At 43.0% G+C, this 17134-nt stretch overlaps 1 protein-coding gene across 1 annotated transcript in view; it reads left to right on the top strand.

Moving 5' to 3' along the window:
* Positions 1-11994: 11994 nt before the first annotated feature.
* The window catches only part of ANKFY1 (ankyrin repeat and FYVE domain containing 1), an 88650-nt gene continuing 83510 nt past the window's right edge, over positions 11995-17134 (top strand). The window contains exon 1 of the mRNA XM_012652625.1: positions 11995-12020. Coding sequence (XP_012508079.1) covers positions 12011-12020 — 10 coding nt within the window. The 5' untranslated portion in view covers positions 11995-12010. The remainder of the gene's footprint in view (positions 12021-17134) is intronic.

Raw genomic sequence — 17134 nt, 5'->3', positions numbered from 1 at the left:
TTTTAGTAGAGACGGGGTCTCGCTCATGCTCAGGCTGGTTTCGAACTCCTGAGCTCAAACAAACCACCCACCTCGGCCTCCCAGAGAGCTAGGATTACAGGCGTGAGCCACCGCGCCCGGCCAGCCCATTAGTTTTAAATGGTCCAATATTGTTGGAATAGAAACATCAAACCTTGCTGCTAATTCACACTTAGGTTGAGATGGATTCGCTTCCATGACAGCTTTCATCTCATCATTATCCACCTTGGTCTCAGGTCGCCCACGTGGCTCATTTTCAAGATTAAAATCACCAGAATGGAACCTCTCAAACCATTGACGTACTGTGCATTCATTAGCCACATCCTTCCCACAACACTTTGTTGATATTTTGAGCTGTCTGTGCTACATTGGTTCTACAATGGAATTCATATTTGAAAATAACACAAATTTTTGACTTATTCATGGTTTCACAAAAATTGCTCTAAAAAATATTTGAAAGATAATCACAAGCCAAACTGTGTGGTGTTTGCATAATTGAGGATGTACCGTCATGAAAAAAATAAAACAAGTGCCAAAGTGAAATGTCAGAGATATCAACTGTCAAACTTAGTACTTAAGGAGATTGGACATTTCATACTTAATAACCTAATATCATAGGGGAATGATTACTGAATGCCCAAAGAGAGTCATTGGCCAGGGATTAATTTGGGTGTGGTATAGTCTTTGGAAAAACATTTAAATAACATTACGTGAAAGTTACATACCTATTCCATAACATTGTCACTTGAGTTTCAATATGTGTCTTTAGATTTTCTAGTAAAAAACGTGTATGCGGGCCAGGCGTGGTGGCTCACGCCTGTAATCCTAGCACTCTGGGAGGCCGAGGCCGGTGGATCGCTCAAGGTCAGGAGTTCGAGACCAGCCTGAGCAAGAGCGAGACCCAGTCTCTACTAAAAATAGAAAGAAATTATCAAGACAACTAAAAATATATATATAGAAAAAAAATTAGCCAGGCATGGTGGTGCATGCCTGTAGTCCCAGCTACTCGGGAGGCTGAGGCAGTAGGATCGCTTGAGCCCAGGAGTTTGAGGTTGCTGTGAGCTAGGCTGATGCCACGGCATTCTAGCCTGGGCAAAAGAGCGAGACTCTGTCTCAAAAAAAAAACAAAAAACAAAACGTGTATGCGAATATGTGTGTATCTGTGTGCAAAATAAATAGCAGAACCTGATTCTGATGAAGGTAATATATTCATATTTGGTGCATTCTTTGCTAAAGGCTGTTTACATTGATTAGTACAACCCTTTTGGAAAGAAATTTAGCAGTAGTTCTACATCTTATGATCTATCCTAGATCTGTCTAGGGAGGTAGTCTAAATTATGCAAATAGGCACATGTAGAGCCACAGATTGGCTCACAGCTTTCTTTCTCCCCATGACGGAGCTTTTGGTATGGTTGAATTTGGGTGATTGTAAGATTGATAAATTCACTCTGGGCTTTAGAAGACACACTGACCTTTGAACATATCTATTGGGAGTTAAAATTTACCAGAAGGATTTGTTTTGTTTTGTTTTGTTTTGTTTTGAAACAGGGTCTTACTCTGTCGCCAGGGTAGAGTGCAGTGGCGTCATCATAGCTCACTGCAACCTCAGACTCCTGGGCTCAAGCAAGTAGCAGGCACTACAGGCATGTGCCACTGTGCCCAGCTAATTTTTCTATTTTTTGTAGAGAGGGGATCTAGTTCTTACTTTTAGGCTGGTCTTGAACTCCTGGTCTCAAGCAGTCCTTCCACCTCAGCCTTCCAGAGTGCTAGGATTACAGACACAAGCCACCCCATCCAGACTGCCATAACTCTTAAGTACATTTGGCCTCTCTGTCAGGAGTTTAAAATTATATCCCTTGAGTTCCCCCAGTCACTTTCTGTTTGAGTTCTTTTGCCCAAAATTGTGCTTAGCTTCAGATACAGGTTTCTGAGTTCCTTGGAACACTGGACCTAAAGATGTAATAGAAATAGGTGTTTTCTTCTCTGCTGCCCTCAGCCAACCCCCCATATTCAAAATGCACATTAATATAGTAAAGACTCTGAAAAGTCCAATCGTTCAGTCAGACTTTTAAAATTTGAACACAGTGTTTGCCTAACTTTTTGAACAGGAAATGCTGCCATTTATATAGCTATGTGACCTTGTCCCTCTTTTATAAGGGGAAACTCCTTCATATGATGATTGTGCGCCTTGTGTGAGATGAGTTTGTAAAGTACTTAGCATGCTGCTTGGCACATAATAAGCACTTGATAAGGTTGTAGCGGGTTCTATGTAGATGTGTTCTTGACTTCCAATCTAATTGAGGATATGAGACTAGCAGATACAAAACGACGAGGAACCAGAAGTGGGTGTAGGGTCATTTGTGGGGAGCTCCATGTTGAAAATGGATTTGAACTGAACCTAGAGAGCTGGATAGAAATAGCAAGTTGGGAAGTGTGGCAATCTTGTTTCTCTGAATATGCTTAAATATTTATATATGTCCTTGACTCCTACCCCCATCACTTGACCTTTAAATGATTCATCTCTTTGTGATTCTGAGTGTAATATAAGTTGAAAGACATTTGGAATATTGAAAATCTAAGTCACTGCTGTCCAGAACTTTTTACCATGATGGAGATACTCTATACCTGTGCTGTTCAGTATGGTGGCCACTGGCCACATGTGACTGTTGAACACTTGAAATGTGGCTAGTATGACTGAGGAATGAAATTGTAAATTTTGTTTTTGAGACAGAGTCTTGCTCTGACCCGGGCTAGAATGCAGTTGTGTTATCATAGCTCACTGCAACTTCTAACTCCTGGGCTGCAGCGATCCTCCTGCCTCAGCCTCCCGAGTAGCTGGGACTATAGGCACGTGCTGTCACATAAGGCTAATTTTTTTTTATTTTTGGTAGAGACTGGGTCTTGCTATGTTGCTCAGGCTGGTCTTGAAGTCCTGGCCTCAAGTATTTTCCCACCACAGCTTCTTAAAAGTGGTAGGATGACACGTGTGAGCTACCAGGCCCAGCCTTGTGAATTTTATTTAATATTAGTTAATTTAAACTTAAACAGCCACATGTGGCTAGTGGCTACTGGCTACCATAATAGACAAACACAAAAGTGAACTTAAAATGAAGTTTAGGATTTGTTGCCAAAGAAAAAGAATATAAATAAAAATTTCTAATCAATCAATCAGTTCTCTTATAATATGTAAATTCATCATGAAATGTTTGTTTTGTTGTAGGTCTCCAATTGAGAAACATGGCACTGTTTTCCTGCACTCTACCCACCTATTGCTGGACTTCTGTTGTAACAAGTTGGCAGACACTGGCTGGAACTGGGCTGCAATAAAACATGCCAGTTATCAATGCTGACAAGAGCCTAACAAGTGCCAACTTACAGATGATTACGCATTTTGAATTCTAATGAACTGTTTTAACCTTCAGGAAGAATTGTAAAGACCTGTACATAGCACAACATGATCCGGATAATATATATACTGTTCATGTACATCCACAAATACACCTTGTACCAAATAATGCTTTCTTGTAGTAGAATAAGAATCGTGTTAATTCTAAAAGATTTTAGCAGGTTTTCTTTCCTATTCATTGTTTCTTATCAGTTTTAAAAGACTCCTTAAAGCATGTCAGATGAAAAGCAATTAGGATTAAAAGTTTCCATTTAATTTCCTTTAAACCATTGAGGCTACATTAAACTCTTTTCACTTACTAAACTTTTGTATCTTCTTTGTTTTGACACACTCCCCTTTGCTTTTATCTCTTCTAGCTGCCAGAAAGTTCTCAAATCATTTAGTTCAAATACTGAAATACTTAATAAGCAATTACTTGATTTTTATTGATGACTTCAGAGGATAGTCATCACTAGGTGCTTTGTCCTTTTTGTATTCTAGTTGCACCCATCTCTTGGATTGGATGTAGCAATAACATTTTTTGGCCGTTGAGAGCTCTTGAACCCTGTCATTACCCCCGAGAACTAAAAGAGTTGGTTCTTAATTCAACTTATTGAAATTTTCCCCAAATAGTATCAAATTCTGATTTGGTTTTGTTTTTGCCCTTGAGTTGCTTAATATTAAGGTTGGATAAATAAAGCATGCACAGCTCAGCTACAGGCTTTCTCCTTAACTCCTGGGTTTGCTACTAAAAATGCTGTTTACCCTCATACCCTTCTCCTGAGTCCTTTATATTTCTTTGCCTCTATTCTTCTATACTGCAGAGTTTTCTCACCTATTGTACAAAGAAATTGCGATGTATATTTTCATGTAATTTGATTTTGGAATTCTGTCACCTTATGTAGTGAGTTCTTCCAAAATATAATTTTTTTTCAATAATTGTCAAGTTGTTGGCTTTTATTGTATTGAATGAAGGTTATAATACCGAATGCCAGAGAAGTGCAGTTTAGAAAAATCTCAGGTTGATTCCTTATGCAAACAAACTTAATACTTGAAAATCACATGGCCATGGCAGTATATGTATTGGGTTCTATCTAGATTCTTATGTGAATCTAAAAACATTACGAGGTAAATGCGTTGCTATTTGACATGCAGATTCTGTCACTGACATAGTGCACTTGGATTTGATTAATGTTTGAGTATAAATATATTTCATATCATACAATTTTCTAGAACAACTTCAGCAAATGGTAAAATGAGCATGTGAAGTGTTAAAGGCAGGCCTAGGCTCCTCGATGTTTGTTGTGAGGTTGGGAATGGCAAGTAGTCTTTGGCATGTAAAGGATAGAACTTGAGACAGTACCAGATGGGATATGGTGTTTGATTTTGAGAATAAGTGAGAACTGGTTCATCTCTGCTCTGTGGGGTTTGGAGAAATGCTTTGGCAGAAGAGTAAAATGATTCCTGCCAATAACCCATACCTCTACAAATTTTGTATGTCCTTTTTTAAGCAGAAATAAAATAGTTGAGGATGTATTCACAGTAGAGAATGAATTTTCTAAATCTCAGTCTCTACTCTGAAGCATTGTAAAACCCCATAAACATAAAAACCCATAAATATGTAGTGACTGTGAAAATTGTTTGATTTGATTCTTCAGAGCCCGATTTTCTTCAAGAACTTTGTGACTCTTTTTTTTTCCTTCCCTAAAGACCCTATAGAAATTGTTGCCCCAAAATGCTGGCACTGCACACCTACAAGTGACTTGGAATGCAATCCCTTTTACTCTTAAATCAGAAGTTGTTCACATGGCGTTTGCTGTGGCAGAATGGAGCTAGAAATTTGTTCTCCTGCTGTAATTCTGCTAGCAGAATTAAAACCTGGGATTTGATTCTTCAGCAAGTAGCAAATGACCTAGTAACTCAGGGACAACTATTTTTGAACTTTAAGTGCCACTTTAATGCAGTTACTTTGGTATAACCATGTGGTTTCTTAGGGCTAGCTCTAGGGGAGTGGAAGGGAGAGCCAGGAATGTGAGTGCATCTCTTTTCACACTCTTTCCCGCCTGGCGCCCTGACCATGCTACATGCTGAAACACAGGCCTAGAAAGATGTTATGACTTCTTTTCCTCTGTCAGAGATGTCATCTGTGCCTTGCCAGTGTTCATCTGAAAATGTAAAGTTAAATGCCTCTACATTTGAAATTAAACTCCACTCAGGTGACACTGAACCAGGTGGCTTTTGTCCCACCAGTACCTCATCATTTGTGTGAGGTGATTCTTCTCTGCTTTAGGAAAAGGATTCCCCCCCCCGCCCCCCGCCCCGTAACCTTGTGCCAACCATCAACATCTACATAATCTTAAGGATTGTAGAACTGTTGGCTGTTTCCTAAATTTATTCCAAGTTCTCACAGAGGCTTACAGATTTCAGTCTGTGCTCATAATGGGATGGATGGTCTCAGTGGCTTTCTGGCCTCTTCTTTTGAGTTTAAAATCCATATGAAGTTGATTTCCTTGTCATTATAAGGTAATATGCTTGTCAGGTTATTCCACTCGTTCTGTGATCACTTGAGTGTCAGTATCTTTAATGGCCTTCATTCTCAGTTGTGAAACTTTATATGCTTGCTCACCCCCTACAAATTTGCCCACGTTGGGTTGTGGTGCCTGTGTATCTTTGCCCATCTGGTCTCCAGTTAGTGGAATTACCTTTTTTGTACTGCCACTTCTCAGCATCTTCAAAATTTGACATAATGTTGCTTCATTCCAGTTTTTTTTTTTAGTTATGTAATTTGTTGATTGTATTTAACTATGTGAGTTCTGTTGTGATGTTTACTGTATTGTAAAGCACCTCAATCATGTGATGGGTGCTCTATAAATCAATAAATGATGACTTAGAGGCTGTATCACGGGCTATTCTGGTTTTAGGATGCAGGTCTCAAAAGCAAGTTTGTGGGATTCTTTCTGTATAAACGGCACATGATACCAAAGGGCCCACAGGGGAACCTTGATAAAGAATTTTACAAACTTTGTTTAACGAAGGAACCAGAGGGTGGGAAGTTAACTTGACTTCCAACCTGATACAAAGCTCTTCAAATTTCCAGTACATGGCCAAGCGCCATTTTCAATCAGTTTCTGCGTGTGGTGATTTAGAACCTTAAAGTGGGCACATGTTAAAACATTATTGGGGATTTTGTCTTTGTTCTAAACTGGCTCTACCATAAAGATAAGCTAAAAGGTGAGAAACACAGACTGAAATATGAACTGGAAGAGACCACAGGCATCATCTCAGTCACCACCCCCTCTCCTCCAAACAGATGGAGAAACTGGCCAACATTCCTGCCCAGGGTCACTTAGTAAGTTAGTGTCAAAAGAGGCAAGACTGAGTACTTTTTTTTCTTTACAAGATAATCAACATCCAGCTTTTTATCCTGAATCCTTACAAATAGTTCATATGGATCTAGTGTTAGGTGTTGAAAGCTTGCTTGTCTTGGTATAAGTTGCCAGTGGCTGTTCAGCCCTCTTTTAAAACGCAGAAAAGAACTAGGGGTGGTGGCTCCTGCCTGTAATCCCAGCACTTTGGGAGGTCAAGGTGGGAGGATCACTTGAGGCCAGTAGTTCGAGACCAGCCTTGGCAACATAGTGAGACTTACTACAAAATGAAAAAATTAGCTGCTTGTGGTGGCTTGAGGCTATAGTCCTAACTACTTGGGAGGCTGAGGCAGGAGCAGGAGGAGTGATTGAGCCCGGGAGTTTGAGGTTGCAATGAGCTATGATGGTGCCACTGCAAAATGTCCCCCACACCCCAAAAAGAAAAAACTGAGTAAAGAACATGAATCAGAGCTGAAATAGAAACAAGAAAATCCTTCCTGAGAGCAGTTTTGGGAAGGTTTGGGGATTATTTCCAGACTTTATATCTGGAAATATATACACATAATCATCTACTCAAGTTATATAGCAAAAAAGTTTTATTTGCATACGGCTCCAAATATAAATGAACAGGTTTTTGTCTCCTGACTGTGTGCAAGGCTCTAGGCTTCCAGAAAGGACCAGTTGATTTTTCTCCCCGCCCCCCCCGTCCCCATAAATATAGTGTGAATAACCATCTTATCAAATTTAAAATCTTTGCTTTTTGGAGGCCCACAAACCCTGACAAGATTCAGTTTGCAGAGCAGGTTATTTCCCAGCTATGGTTTTCCTGGTGGTTCAGTTTCAGATGTGTATAATCTGGCTGCCAAGGTAGGATTAGTTTTTTTTGGCATAGTGGCAGTCTACACTGAGCTTTAGTGAACTGATTAAAGAATTTTGAATCCTGTTCATTTAGGTAAATTAACTGAAGGAAAAGGAAAAGATTTTCACAAAAGGCAGCCAGACACATCTAAAACATAGGAGCCACACAAAAAGTCCTAGGCAAGAAACTTGATTTTTTTCCCCCTTCTCAGCAGTATCCATCAGGAATAAGTATAATAGCACTTGTATGTTCACAATGACATTTATTCTGAACAAGCACTGAAAATCAAGTTTCTATTTATTGAGCCTCTGCTTTGTGGCAAGCTTGTGCTATGTGTGTTTCATAAAGGATCCAGTCAAATCTTAGAAGGATCCCCCAAGGTAATAATTTCTCTTGAGGAAACAGGTTAAGGTTAATTTGCCAAGGTTGTAGAGCAAGTAAGTTTCAAGACTGGGATTCAGTTGCAACTCTTTCCTTAAATACAGGGTGCTGTTTATTCTGTTTACATGTGAGGCAACCAGAGCTCAGGAACACTGACTTTTCCAAAGTCACACAGAGAATGGACATGTTTTTTTTGAGACAGTCTCTCTCTGTTGCCTGGGCTAGAGTGCCGTGGCGTCGGCCCAGCTCACAGGAACCTCCAACTCCTGGGCTGAAGGGATTCTCCTGCCTCAGCCTCCCGAGTAGCTGGGACTACAGGCACGTGCCACCATGCCCGGCCCATTTTTTCTATTTTTAGTAGAGACGGGGGTCTCGCTCTTGCTCAGGCTGGTCCTCGAACTCCTGACCTCAAGCAATCCTCCCACCTCGACCTCCCAGAGAGTGCTAGGATTAGAGGCGTGAGCCAGCACACCCGGCCAAGAGTGGACATGTTGATGATGCTACTTCACCCGGTTCACCGGACTACTTACTGCCGGTCTAGAGATATCCTCCCCTTCCCTGCCATGATATCTCACTGCCTCCCCGAGTCCATTCCCCTGTGCTCTTAAACTTGAGACAGCATTTACTCCCTTCCTATACTTCATTTTCCTTGACTGAGGCAACTTCACACTAAATTCCTCTTAATCTGACAGCAAAACCTGAACTGGATCTAAGATGAAGCATGTTCCAGTGTTCAGATTTTGCAAAATGTCTGTATTTCGGGTTATATCTAATGTTGCTCCATCCAAGCCTGTTGAGTATTGTAGCTCACGGAGTACTACAAATGCTTTGTTTTACAGGCTTTATCAAGTTGTCTGTAGCCCAGCCTTTCAGGTCAGTTAAGAGTCCCCTCAGGAAACAAGGGCCCAGGGATAGGGTTATATCAAATAATTTCTAAGAGGAGTGCTTTCTCCTCTCTGAAAGAGGGCTCTTTGAAGCTAGGTTGTGACAAAGAGGTAGTCAAGCCCCTGACTCGATTAAACGCCTCAGGTGAGTTCTGGTTTGACCACAGGCATCTAGTCCAAGCACAATCTGAAAGGGCACACCTTTGTTTATTCCAGCATGTGCAATGCCCGAAGGGAGAGGGTCCCTGGTTTTCATCAGATTCTTAGAGGGGGTCATGACCCTCCAAATCATTAGGAACCTCAAATTCTAGTCTAATTTCCTCATGAAACTGATGGGGAAGCTGAGATGCAACATAAAAGTTCGCAGGGACTTGCCCATGATCCGCACAGCAAGGCAGGTGCAGAGCCAAACCTGAACTCAGTTCTCCCGACTCCCAGCAGAGCTAACAGTGGTTATACGTCATCAGACAGGCTGAGTCCGGGCTATACTCCAGGACCTGGGCTGGTGCTGCTGAGGCAAAGATAAGTCACCTCATGTAAAACCAGGCATCAACTCTGACAGTACTTCCCAACCACTTCTATGTCTTTTTTATGCTATAACCCACATATTTCAAGGATACTCCAAGATAAACAGATGAGGCTGCTCGTGGCCAAAGGAGACCGGCTTGCCTGGCCACTCTGAAGGCCGCATAGGCTCACCATTTTGGCATACCTACACACCATGCTCCACAGACAGGGAAGCTTTGAGCTGTGGCACCTCGGTTGAGCCTGGCAAGTGCTCCCCTAGCCTTCCTCGTCTAAGTGCAGCTTGCTCAGCGCAGCTCCTCTAAGCACCTCCCTGCACATACGGTCTTCACACCTTTAGCCTCCCACAACTGGAACCTCAGTGCCTGAGCACACAATTGTTCTTACACATTTCAATATCCATTTCTTCCCTCTCCCAGGTGTTTGTCAGCCAGAATCATTCCCTCTTCCTCAAAATTTTAACCCCTAGGCCAGGCGCGGTGGCTCACGCCTGTAATCCTAGCTCTCTGGGAGGCCGAGGCGGGTGGATCGTCAGTTCGAGACCAGCCTGAGCAAGAGCGAGACCCCCGTCTCTACTAAAATTAGAAAGAAATGATCTGGACAACTAAAAATATATATATAGAAAAAATTAGCCGGGCATGGTGGCACATGCCTGTAGTCCCAGCTACTTGGGAGGCTGAGGCAGGAGGATCGCTTGAGCCCAGGAGTCTGAGGTTGCTGTGAGCTAGGCTGACGCCACGGCACTCTAGCCCGGGCAACAGAGTGAGACTCTGTCTCAAACAACAAAAAAAATTTTAACCCTTGATTCTATGTTTCCGAGATCTAAAATCCAAATTTCTCCTCCACTCCACCTCACTACTCACCAGTGCTTATCCTTGGCAGCACCTAAAACATCTCCAACTTTGAATCCTCCCTCTTTTCAGTTCTGACACCTCCATCCTTTTCTCAGATCCTTCTTTTAACTGATCATCTCTTACTCGTGGCTGTCTTCCAAGGCCACCACTTCCCCTCCAGCCCTTCACTGTTCATGCATTCTTTTGATTCTCCTTTGAGTAAAAATCTTTTTTGAGGCCGGGCGCGGTGGCTCACGCCTGTAATCCTAGAACTCTGGGAGGCCGAGGCGGGTGGATTGATTGAGCTCAGGAGTTTGAAACCAGCCTGAGCAAGAGCGAGACCCCGTCTCTACTAAAAATAGAAAGAAATTAATTGGACAACTAAAAATATATAGGAAAAATTAGCCGGGCATGGTGGCGCATGCCTGTAGTCCCAGCTACTCGGGAGGCTGAGGCAGGAGGATTGCTTGAGCCCAGGAGTCTGAGGTTGCTGTGAGCTAGGCTGACGCCATGGCACTCACTCTAGCCCAGGCAAAAGAGTGAGACTCTGTCTCAAAAAAAAAAAAAAAAAAACTTTTTTGAAATATCTCATGCAATGCAGCTATGTTACTCTTTAGCCCTCCATTTTTCTATTACCTAACTAATCTTACAGTTTTTCCCACACTCATCAAAGATTTTAGCACCTGGCTTATGGTGTTGCTTCCTTTCCTACCTTTAAATTCCAACATCTAATTTTTGAGGCTTCTCATTTTTACTTCCACTCTATTCCATGGCTCCATCCTGGACTATATCATCACCTAGTGCTATTTCACTACGAACTCCAGTTTGCCACTTTGACCACAGCACTCTCACAACCATTGTTTGCATTGCACTGGTCTTCAATTATTACAGAAACCTGCAGTTTCATGACTCCTACATCAGCCCCTGGCCAGTCTGCATCCCACGTTTGATGACCTGAGCTGTAGTCTTTTAACACTCTCAGTTTCTTTCTGGCAATAAAATCCCAAGCCCTGGACAAATGCTATAATTCAAATTCTCTGTTTCTGCAGCCAGGTGGCTGAGTTCCAGAAAAAAGTAACCCAGCACACATATATGGCACGCTTGAAACCAGGTCCTCCAATCTCAGAGTCCCCTTCTAAATTTTCTTCACTCTTCTCTGGCCTCTTCTTGTTTAACAACCTCATCCATAAAGTTGATCATCAATCTCTCCCATATCTCTTTCCCCTATACATCTATCTTCATGCATGTTCTTGTTTCCTAATGTTTTAGAATAACAGGTGATCTGCCTCTAGTCTAAATGTCATCCCTTCTGAGTTCCGTATCGCATGCAGAGCACCGCACCTCCTCAGGGACCGTGAATCATCTATACCTGTTCCCTTTCCACTGGTTCCTTCCTCTCAGCCTCTCACATCTTTAAAAACCTCAAGACCAACAAAAACCTTCTCACAGCCAAGCTTCTCCAAAGAGTAGTCTGCATTCACCCCCTTTTCCGTGCCCTGCCAAGGGCGTGGAATATGACCGTGCTCAGTCAGTGCTTAATAAATCCTGATCCTTGAAAGTACTTGGCGAAAAGAAACCAGGCTCCCCGCTTTTCCCCGAGTCCAGCTGCCCCCTCCACTTTCCATTCACCCCTTTCCTACCCTCGACTCCTCCCTTTGCCGCCCCTCTCATGACTGTCGCGAGACTTGGTGCCTTCGTTCCGAGCGGTCCCTAATGAGCGGCGCACTTCTCGCGAGACTGCAGACAGGGCCGGGCCAGACATGGCGGAAGGTAGGGTTTTTGTGGAGCCGCGCGGGAAGGCGCGGAGCTGTGGGGGCGCTGCTGGCTGGGCGAAGCAGCCTTGGGAGGGGACAGCCGGGCGTTGTCGCATGGGGCACAGCGGGTCTCGCGAGCCTTCCTTTCCAGCCTCTGGGCTCCACGGGCCGGGGGCCGGGGCGCTGTTCCTATGGCAACGCCCCTCCAGCGTCTTCGACCCCGAGGGACCACGGCGGGCTGCGGAGCCTGGTTGGGAGGTCCCTTGCCGGGACGGCGTGCAGCCGCGGGGCCCCAGAGGGTGGCGGGGGAGACTCCTTTAATTACCAACGGTGCCGGGACCGTGGGGGAAGTAACCCTGTTCTTAGGAAATCGAAACTGCTGTCCTGGCACGTCCTGCATCCGGAAGGGGTACATCCCTCTCCTGCGGAAGAGCTTGGGACTCTTTTCGGGATGAGGGGTCGGGGAGAGCCAGCGCTGCAACTGGCCCACGCGCCAAATGGGCGCGCAGTGTAGTCACTGGGCTCCCCAACAGCCCAAGCGTTCGGGAGGGCTGGGATTCTTCTCCCTGGTTTACAAATAGGAGGGGAGGAAGGGGTTTGCGTGGTAAGGGGGTTGGCCAAGGTCACACTGCTCGCAAGAGGCATGCTAAAACCAGACCTCTCTGCTCCTTCGCCTTCCAGTCCAGTTTTAAGCCTTTTTTCTGGCACTCTCTTTCTGACATTGCAGGTAAAGGCAATTGCAGGTAAAGGAGGCAATTCAGGATCTGCCTCCTTAACGTAGCGTTATTATTTAATAGAATCCTTCATTGTCAAAGCCTTATTGTACAAGTGGGGGGAAAGAAGGCCCAAAGATGGGGAGTTACATGCCAGGGACCATACAGTGACACTGCTGGACCTAACCATTGTGCTTTTCCATTTTACCCCGTTATTGGAGAAAAATACTCCTTGTTTGGCTTTTGTTTGTTGAGTGATTGCAGTGTGCTTGGTCATGACCTGTCCTGTTGCTTTTGAGCTTAGCTTTGACTGAACCCATCATTTATTGAATCTTAGATGTGAGCAGCACATGACAGTTTGTAGGCTTTTCTCATTTGGATTAGACTTCAGAATAACCTCTCAAAGGAGGCCTGGCCTTTGTTATTTGCCCTTTGTAGATAAAGGAATTAAGGCCAAGGTTATAGAGATAGCTGTGACTGCACCCAGTTTTTGTCTTTGCTTTTTCTACCATACGTGCCCCTGGAGGGGGAAACTTCAGGTGACTATTGTCTGAAAACAGAGGAGGAAGAAAAGGAACTGAAAGAAAGCTAAGGCATCCTCTGAAGCTAGTTTTTGGGTAGACTACGGAATATTGTTTTATGCAGTGGGCAGCCAAGGAAATCAATCTGTTGCTCAGAGCTGTGAGGTGGGGTCGGAAGGTTCAGGAAGGATTCTTGTGAGGTAATGGGTCGTCCACCACTTTTACTGTAGGAAGGGAAGTTGAGGAGTGTTTTGGAAATACACTACCAAGGTTGAAAATGTGGAGGGCGGCTGGTTTTTCATTCAGCAGTTTTACTGAGCACCTGCAGTCAGGAGGATCCAGCCATAAGGCGCTCGTGTAGGCTTAGGTCAGTATGTTGATCGTTATCCTTCAGGTGCCTTGAGATGTGTGTTAGGGTGGTCTTGAGAGACATCTTGCCAGTGGAGTATGCACCTTACACCCAGAAACAAAATATTCTTTTGGGGTTAAATTGGCCAGGGGGGATAGATAGGTAAGAACATTGATGAGGTTCTGACTGTACAGTTTTCTTTTACCTTTTTTGTGTTCCGATTTCCTGGCCTATGTTTGGACTTAAGCTTTTTGGAAACAATGTTCCAAACTTTGAATGGAAGAATTCAGCCAGATATTCTGGGCCCCTTAGCTCATTAAACTGAAAGTGCTTGCTATGCAAAAGAAGGCAAGATCAGCTAGAAAATGTTTTGTGGGGTATTACTTGTTTCACACTGCTCGTGCTTTAATCAGAATTGTCAGAGCTTGCTGCACTTGTTCTGAGATACTTATTTAAATATAAAATAGTGGGGTGAGGTGGTTCACACCTGTAATCCCAGCACTTTGGGAGGCTGAGGTGGGAGGATCTCTTGAGGCCAGGAGTTCTAGACCAGCCTCTATAGGGGAAAAAAAAAAACAAACCAAAAACCCAGGTTTGGTGGGGCACGTCCGTAGTCCCACCTGCTGGGGAGGCTGAGGCAGGAGGATCACTTGAACTCAGGAGTTTGAGGTTGTAGTGAGCTATAATGACACCATTGCACTCTAGCCTGGGTAACAGAGTGAGACCCTGTCTCAAAAAAAGAACCCAAACAAAAACAAATAGCAAAAATATGTCATGTAACAATTGAATTATCTGTAAGCACACTGTATGGGAACCTCCCTGATAATGGTTATTTTTTGATGTGAAAGTGTGGGAAATCACGTCTAGGAATAGTAAATAAAACCTTGGGAGAATGAGTATACAGTAGCTTCTTAGGTGACTCGTTTAGAAAACAGCCTTCTTTCCTTCCGTCAATCCATGACTGCTGGTTTGGCCATATATATTTAGTTAAAGTCTGTCCTAAAATTAGTTTCCATTCTACATCTCTACTAATCTAAGCTTCCTTTGTAACACAAGTGAACTGCTTCAAAAGCCTCCTGCTTTTACTTTTTTCTCTTTAATTTTGTTTTCCCACAGCCTACTTTCACAGTTTCTAGTGTTCCCTTTAAAACAGTTTTAAGTCGGATCATGTCTCTCCCACTCTTCTTAATACATCTTCTCCTCCATACCAACTCTCATGGTTCTCCATGATTTTAAAGTATATTCCAAGCCTTCTTCTAATGACCTTAAAGTCCCAAAAGATTGGGTCTCTGCTTAACTTTTATCTGCTTAAATTTTATCTCCTACTTCTCTCCTCATTCACTAGGCCCCTGCCACACTAACTTCCTTGCCTTTCTTTGTATGTGCCCAACATACTTCTGCCTCTAGAAGGTGGAAGTCCTAGAACAGTGTTTCACTGTTTCTCCTCACGGCTGACCAACTCTTATTCACTCAGGAATCTGTCGAGTTGTCACCTCATTAGAGAACTTCCCTTGTTGGAATATAAACCCCAGGAGAGGAGGGACTTTTTCTGTTTCATTCACTGCTATATCTCTCAACCTAGAATCATGCCTAAGGTTGAAAGAATATGAATTTATTGAGCACCATTTCCCAGCCATAAAGAAAAGTTGCCTGGATACATCCTTAGCCTCTTGCCAAGTAAACTGGGCAGTCCAACTGTTATTAAGCTCTGAATAATGTCAGTCTGCACGGAGCGACCCAACCTACTTTTCATTCAGCCCATTTTATTCTTTGCAATTGAAGTGTAATACTTAAGAGGTCAGACTCTGCAGTTGGACATGGGTTTGAATCCTAGTTTAAGCAGTGATCATAGGCAAGTCAATTAATTGCCCTCAGTCTCAAGTTTCTTCAACTTTAAAAGGGGGATAATCTCTATTTCACAGGTAACTGTGAAGATCAAAAGATGTAGTGCATGAAGAACATTTTTAGCACAATGCCTGACATTTTAACCCTGGCATGCAGTCTTTTAGTTAGTCTCCTCTTAAACTATTCTTCCATGCCCTTCCTCTGTAAAATAAAAGTAAAAGTAGAAAAAAATGTAAATGGTTTATTAAACAGAAAATTTATCATAGACTTTTATTAATTTGGTAGAATTTGGTCAGGAAAATATTTATTTTAATTCTTATTTTTTTAGAGACACAGTCTTGCTCTGTCACCCAGGCTAGAGTGCAGTGGTACCATCGTAGCTCACTGTTACCTTGAACTACTGGGCTCAAGCAATCCTCCTACCTCAGACTCCTGAGTAGCTGGGACTATAGGCATGTGACAGCACACCAGGCTGATTTTTAAATTTTTTGTGTTGTTGGAGTCTCGCTCTTTTGCTCAGGCCGATCTCGAACTCCTGGCCTCAAGTGATCCTCTCTCTTTGGCCTCCCAAAGTGCAGGGATTACAGGCATCAGCCAGTGCACATGGCTAGGAACATACTTTTGACAACAATTCAAATAAGGTGAAGATATTTCATATTCTGGACGTTCGCTGGCCAATACAGTAGCCACTAGCCACATGTGGCTACTTAAATTTAATTAAATAAAAATTTAGGTCCTAGTGAAGCTGGTCCCATTCAAAGTACTCAATTGCCACGTGGCTAGTAGTTCCCTTAAGGGACATCACAGATTAATAGGGTATTTACATCATTGCCAAAAGCATTGTTGGATAGCGTTGTTCCAGAAAATGCTTAATCACTGTAGGCTAATAGAAATAGGGAGAGAAGAAACTTTACTCTTTCTAGTTTTGAAATTTATCTGTGTAGTGTTTCACTCATTCAACAAATGCCCCAGGCCATTGATAATTACATGTAGTCTGGAGCGTTCTCGAGCACTGTTTCTTTATATTCCTTTCTTTTCTCTACTTTTCCCTTCTTTCACTTCTTTCACCAACTGTAGCTGTTAGCTTTCTCCTTGGGGATTTTTTTTTTCACCAAGAAATAGTTAATCCATTCACTAAAGTAAATGTGGATGTGTCAGTGTAGAGCTACTAGGTTGTACTGAGTTGTGCAGAATTCAGTCACTGGCAAGGCGATTTGCTATAGGTGATTTGAGACATTATCATGATCTACAGTCATGCCAAACAAAATGAGAAATTACTGTCCCCAAACTCCCTTGTTGAATCTGAGTAGGCCAAGGACCTATGGTATTGAACTCCACCTAGTAGGGCACTGTAGGGAGGAGGAGGAGAAAACCACTGGGTAGGGCGGAGGGAGAAGTAATTGGTGGTTAATCAAGAACAGCCAGCTTATTCATGGGGAGCTCTGAAGTCTAGGAGATTAAAAAAAAAAAAAAACATGTGAATGAGATACCGTATTGTAAGTGAAAGGTGAAAAATGCTTAGGAAGAGATTTTTTAGGGATGTGGTGGGAATGTGTTTTGGGTGGTCAGGGAAAGTCTTTCCTGTAGGAAAACCTTTAAGCAGGGCTTTGAAAAATAGCCCTCTTTTGGACATGGGGTTATGAGAATGGGTCTCTATTCTAGGTGGAAAGAATAGTGGAATATGAGGTTGAAAGAGTATGTT

The sequence above is a fragment of the Propithecus coquereli genome, unplaced genomic scaffold (assembly GCF_000956105.1).
Source record: "Propithecus coquereli isolate 6110/MARCELLA unplaced genomic scaffold, Pcoq_1.0 Scaffold390, whole genome shotgun sequence".
In the NCBI taxonomy this organism is placed as follows: Eukaryota; Metazoa; Chordata; class Mammalia; order Primates; family Indriidae; genus Propithecus; species Propithecus coquereli.
The sequence above is the reverse complement of the archived record's forward strand: the minus strand, read 5'-3'. Positions and strand labels throughout refer to the sequence as shown.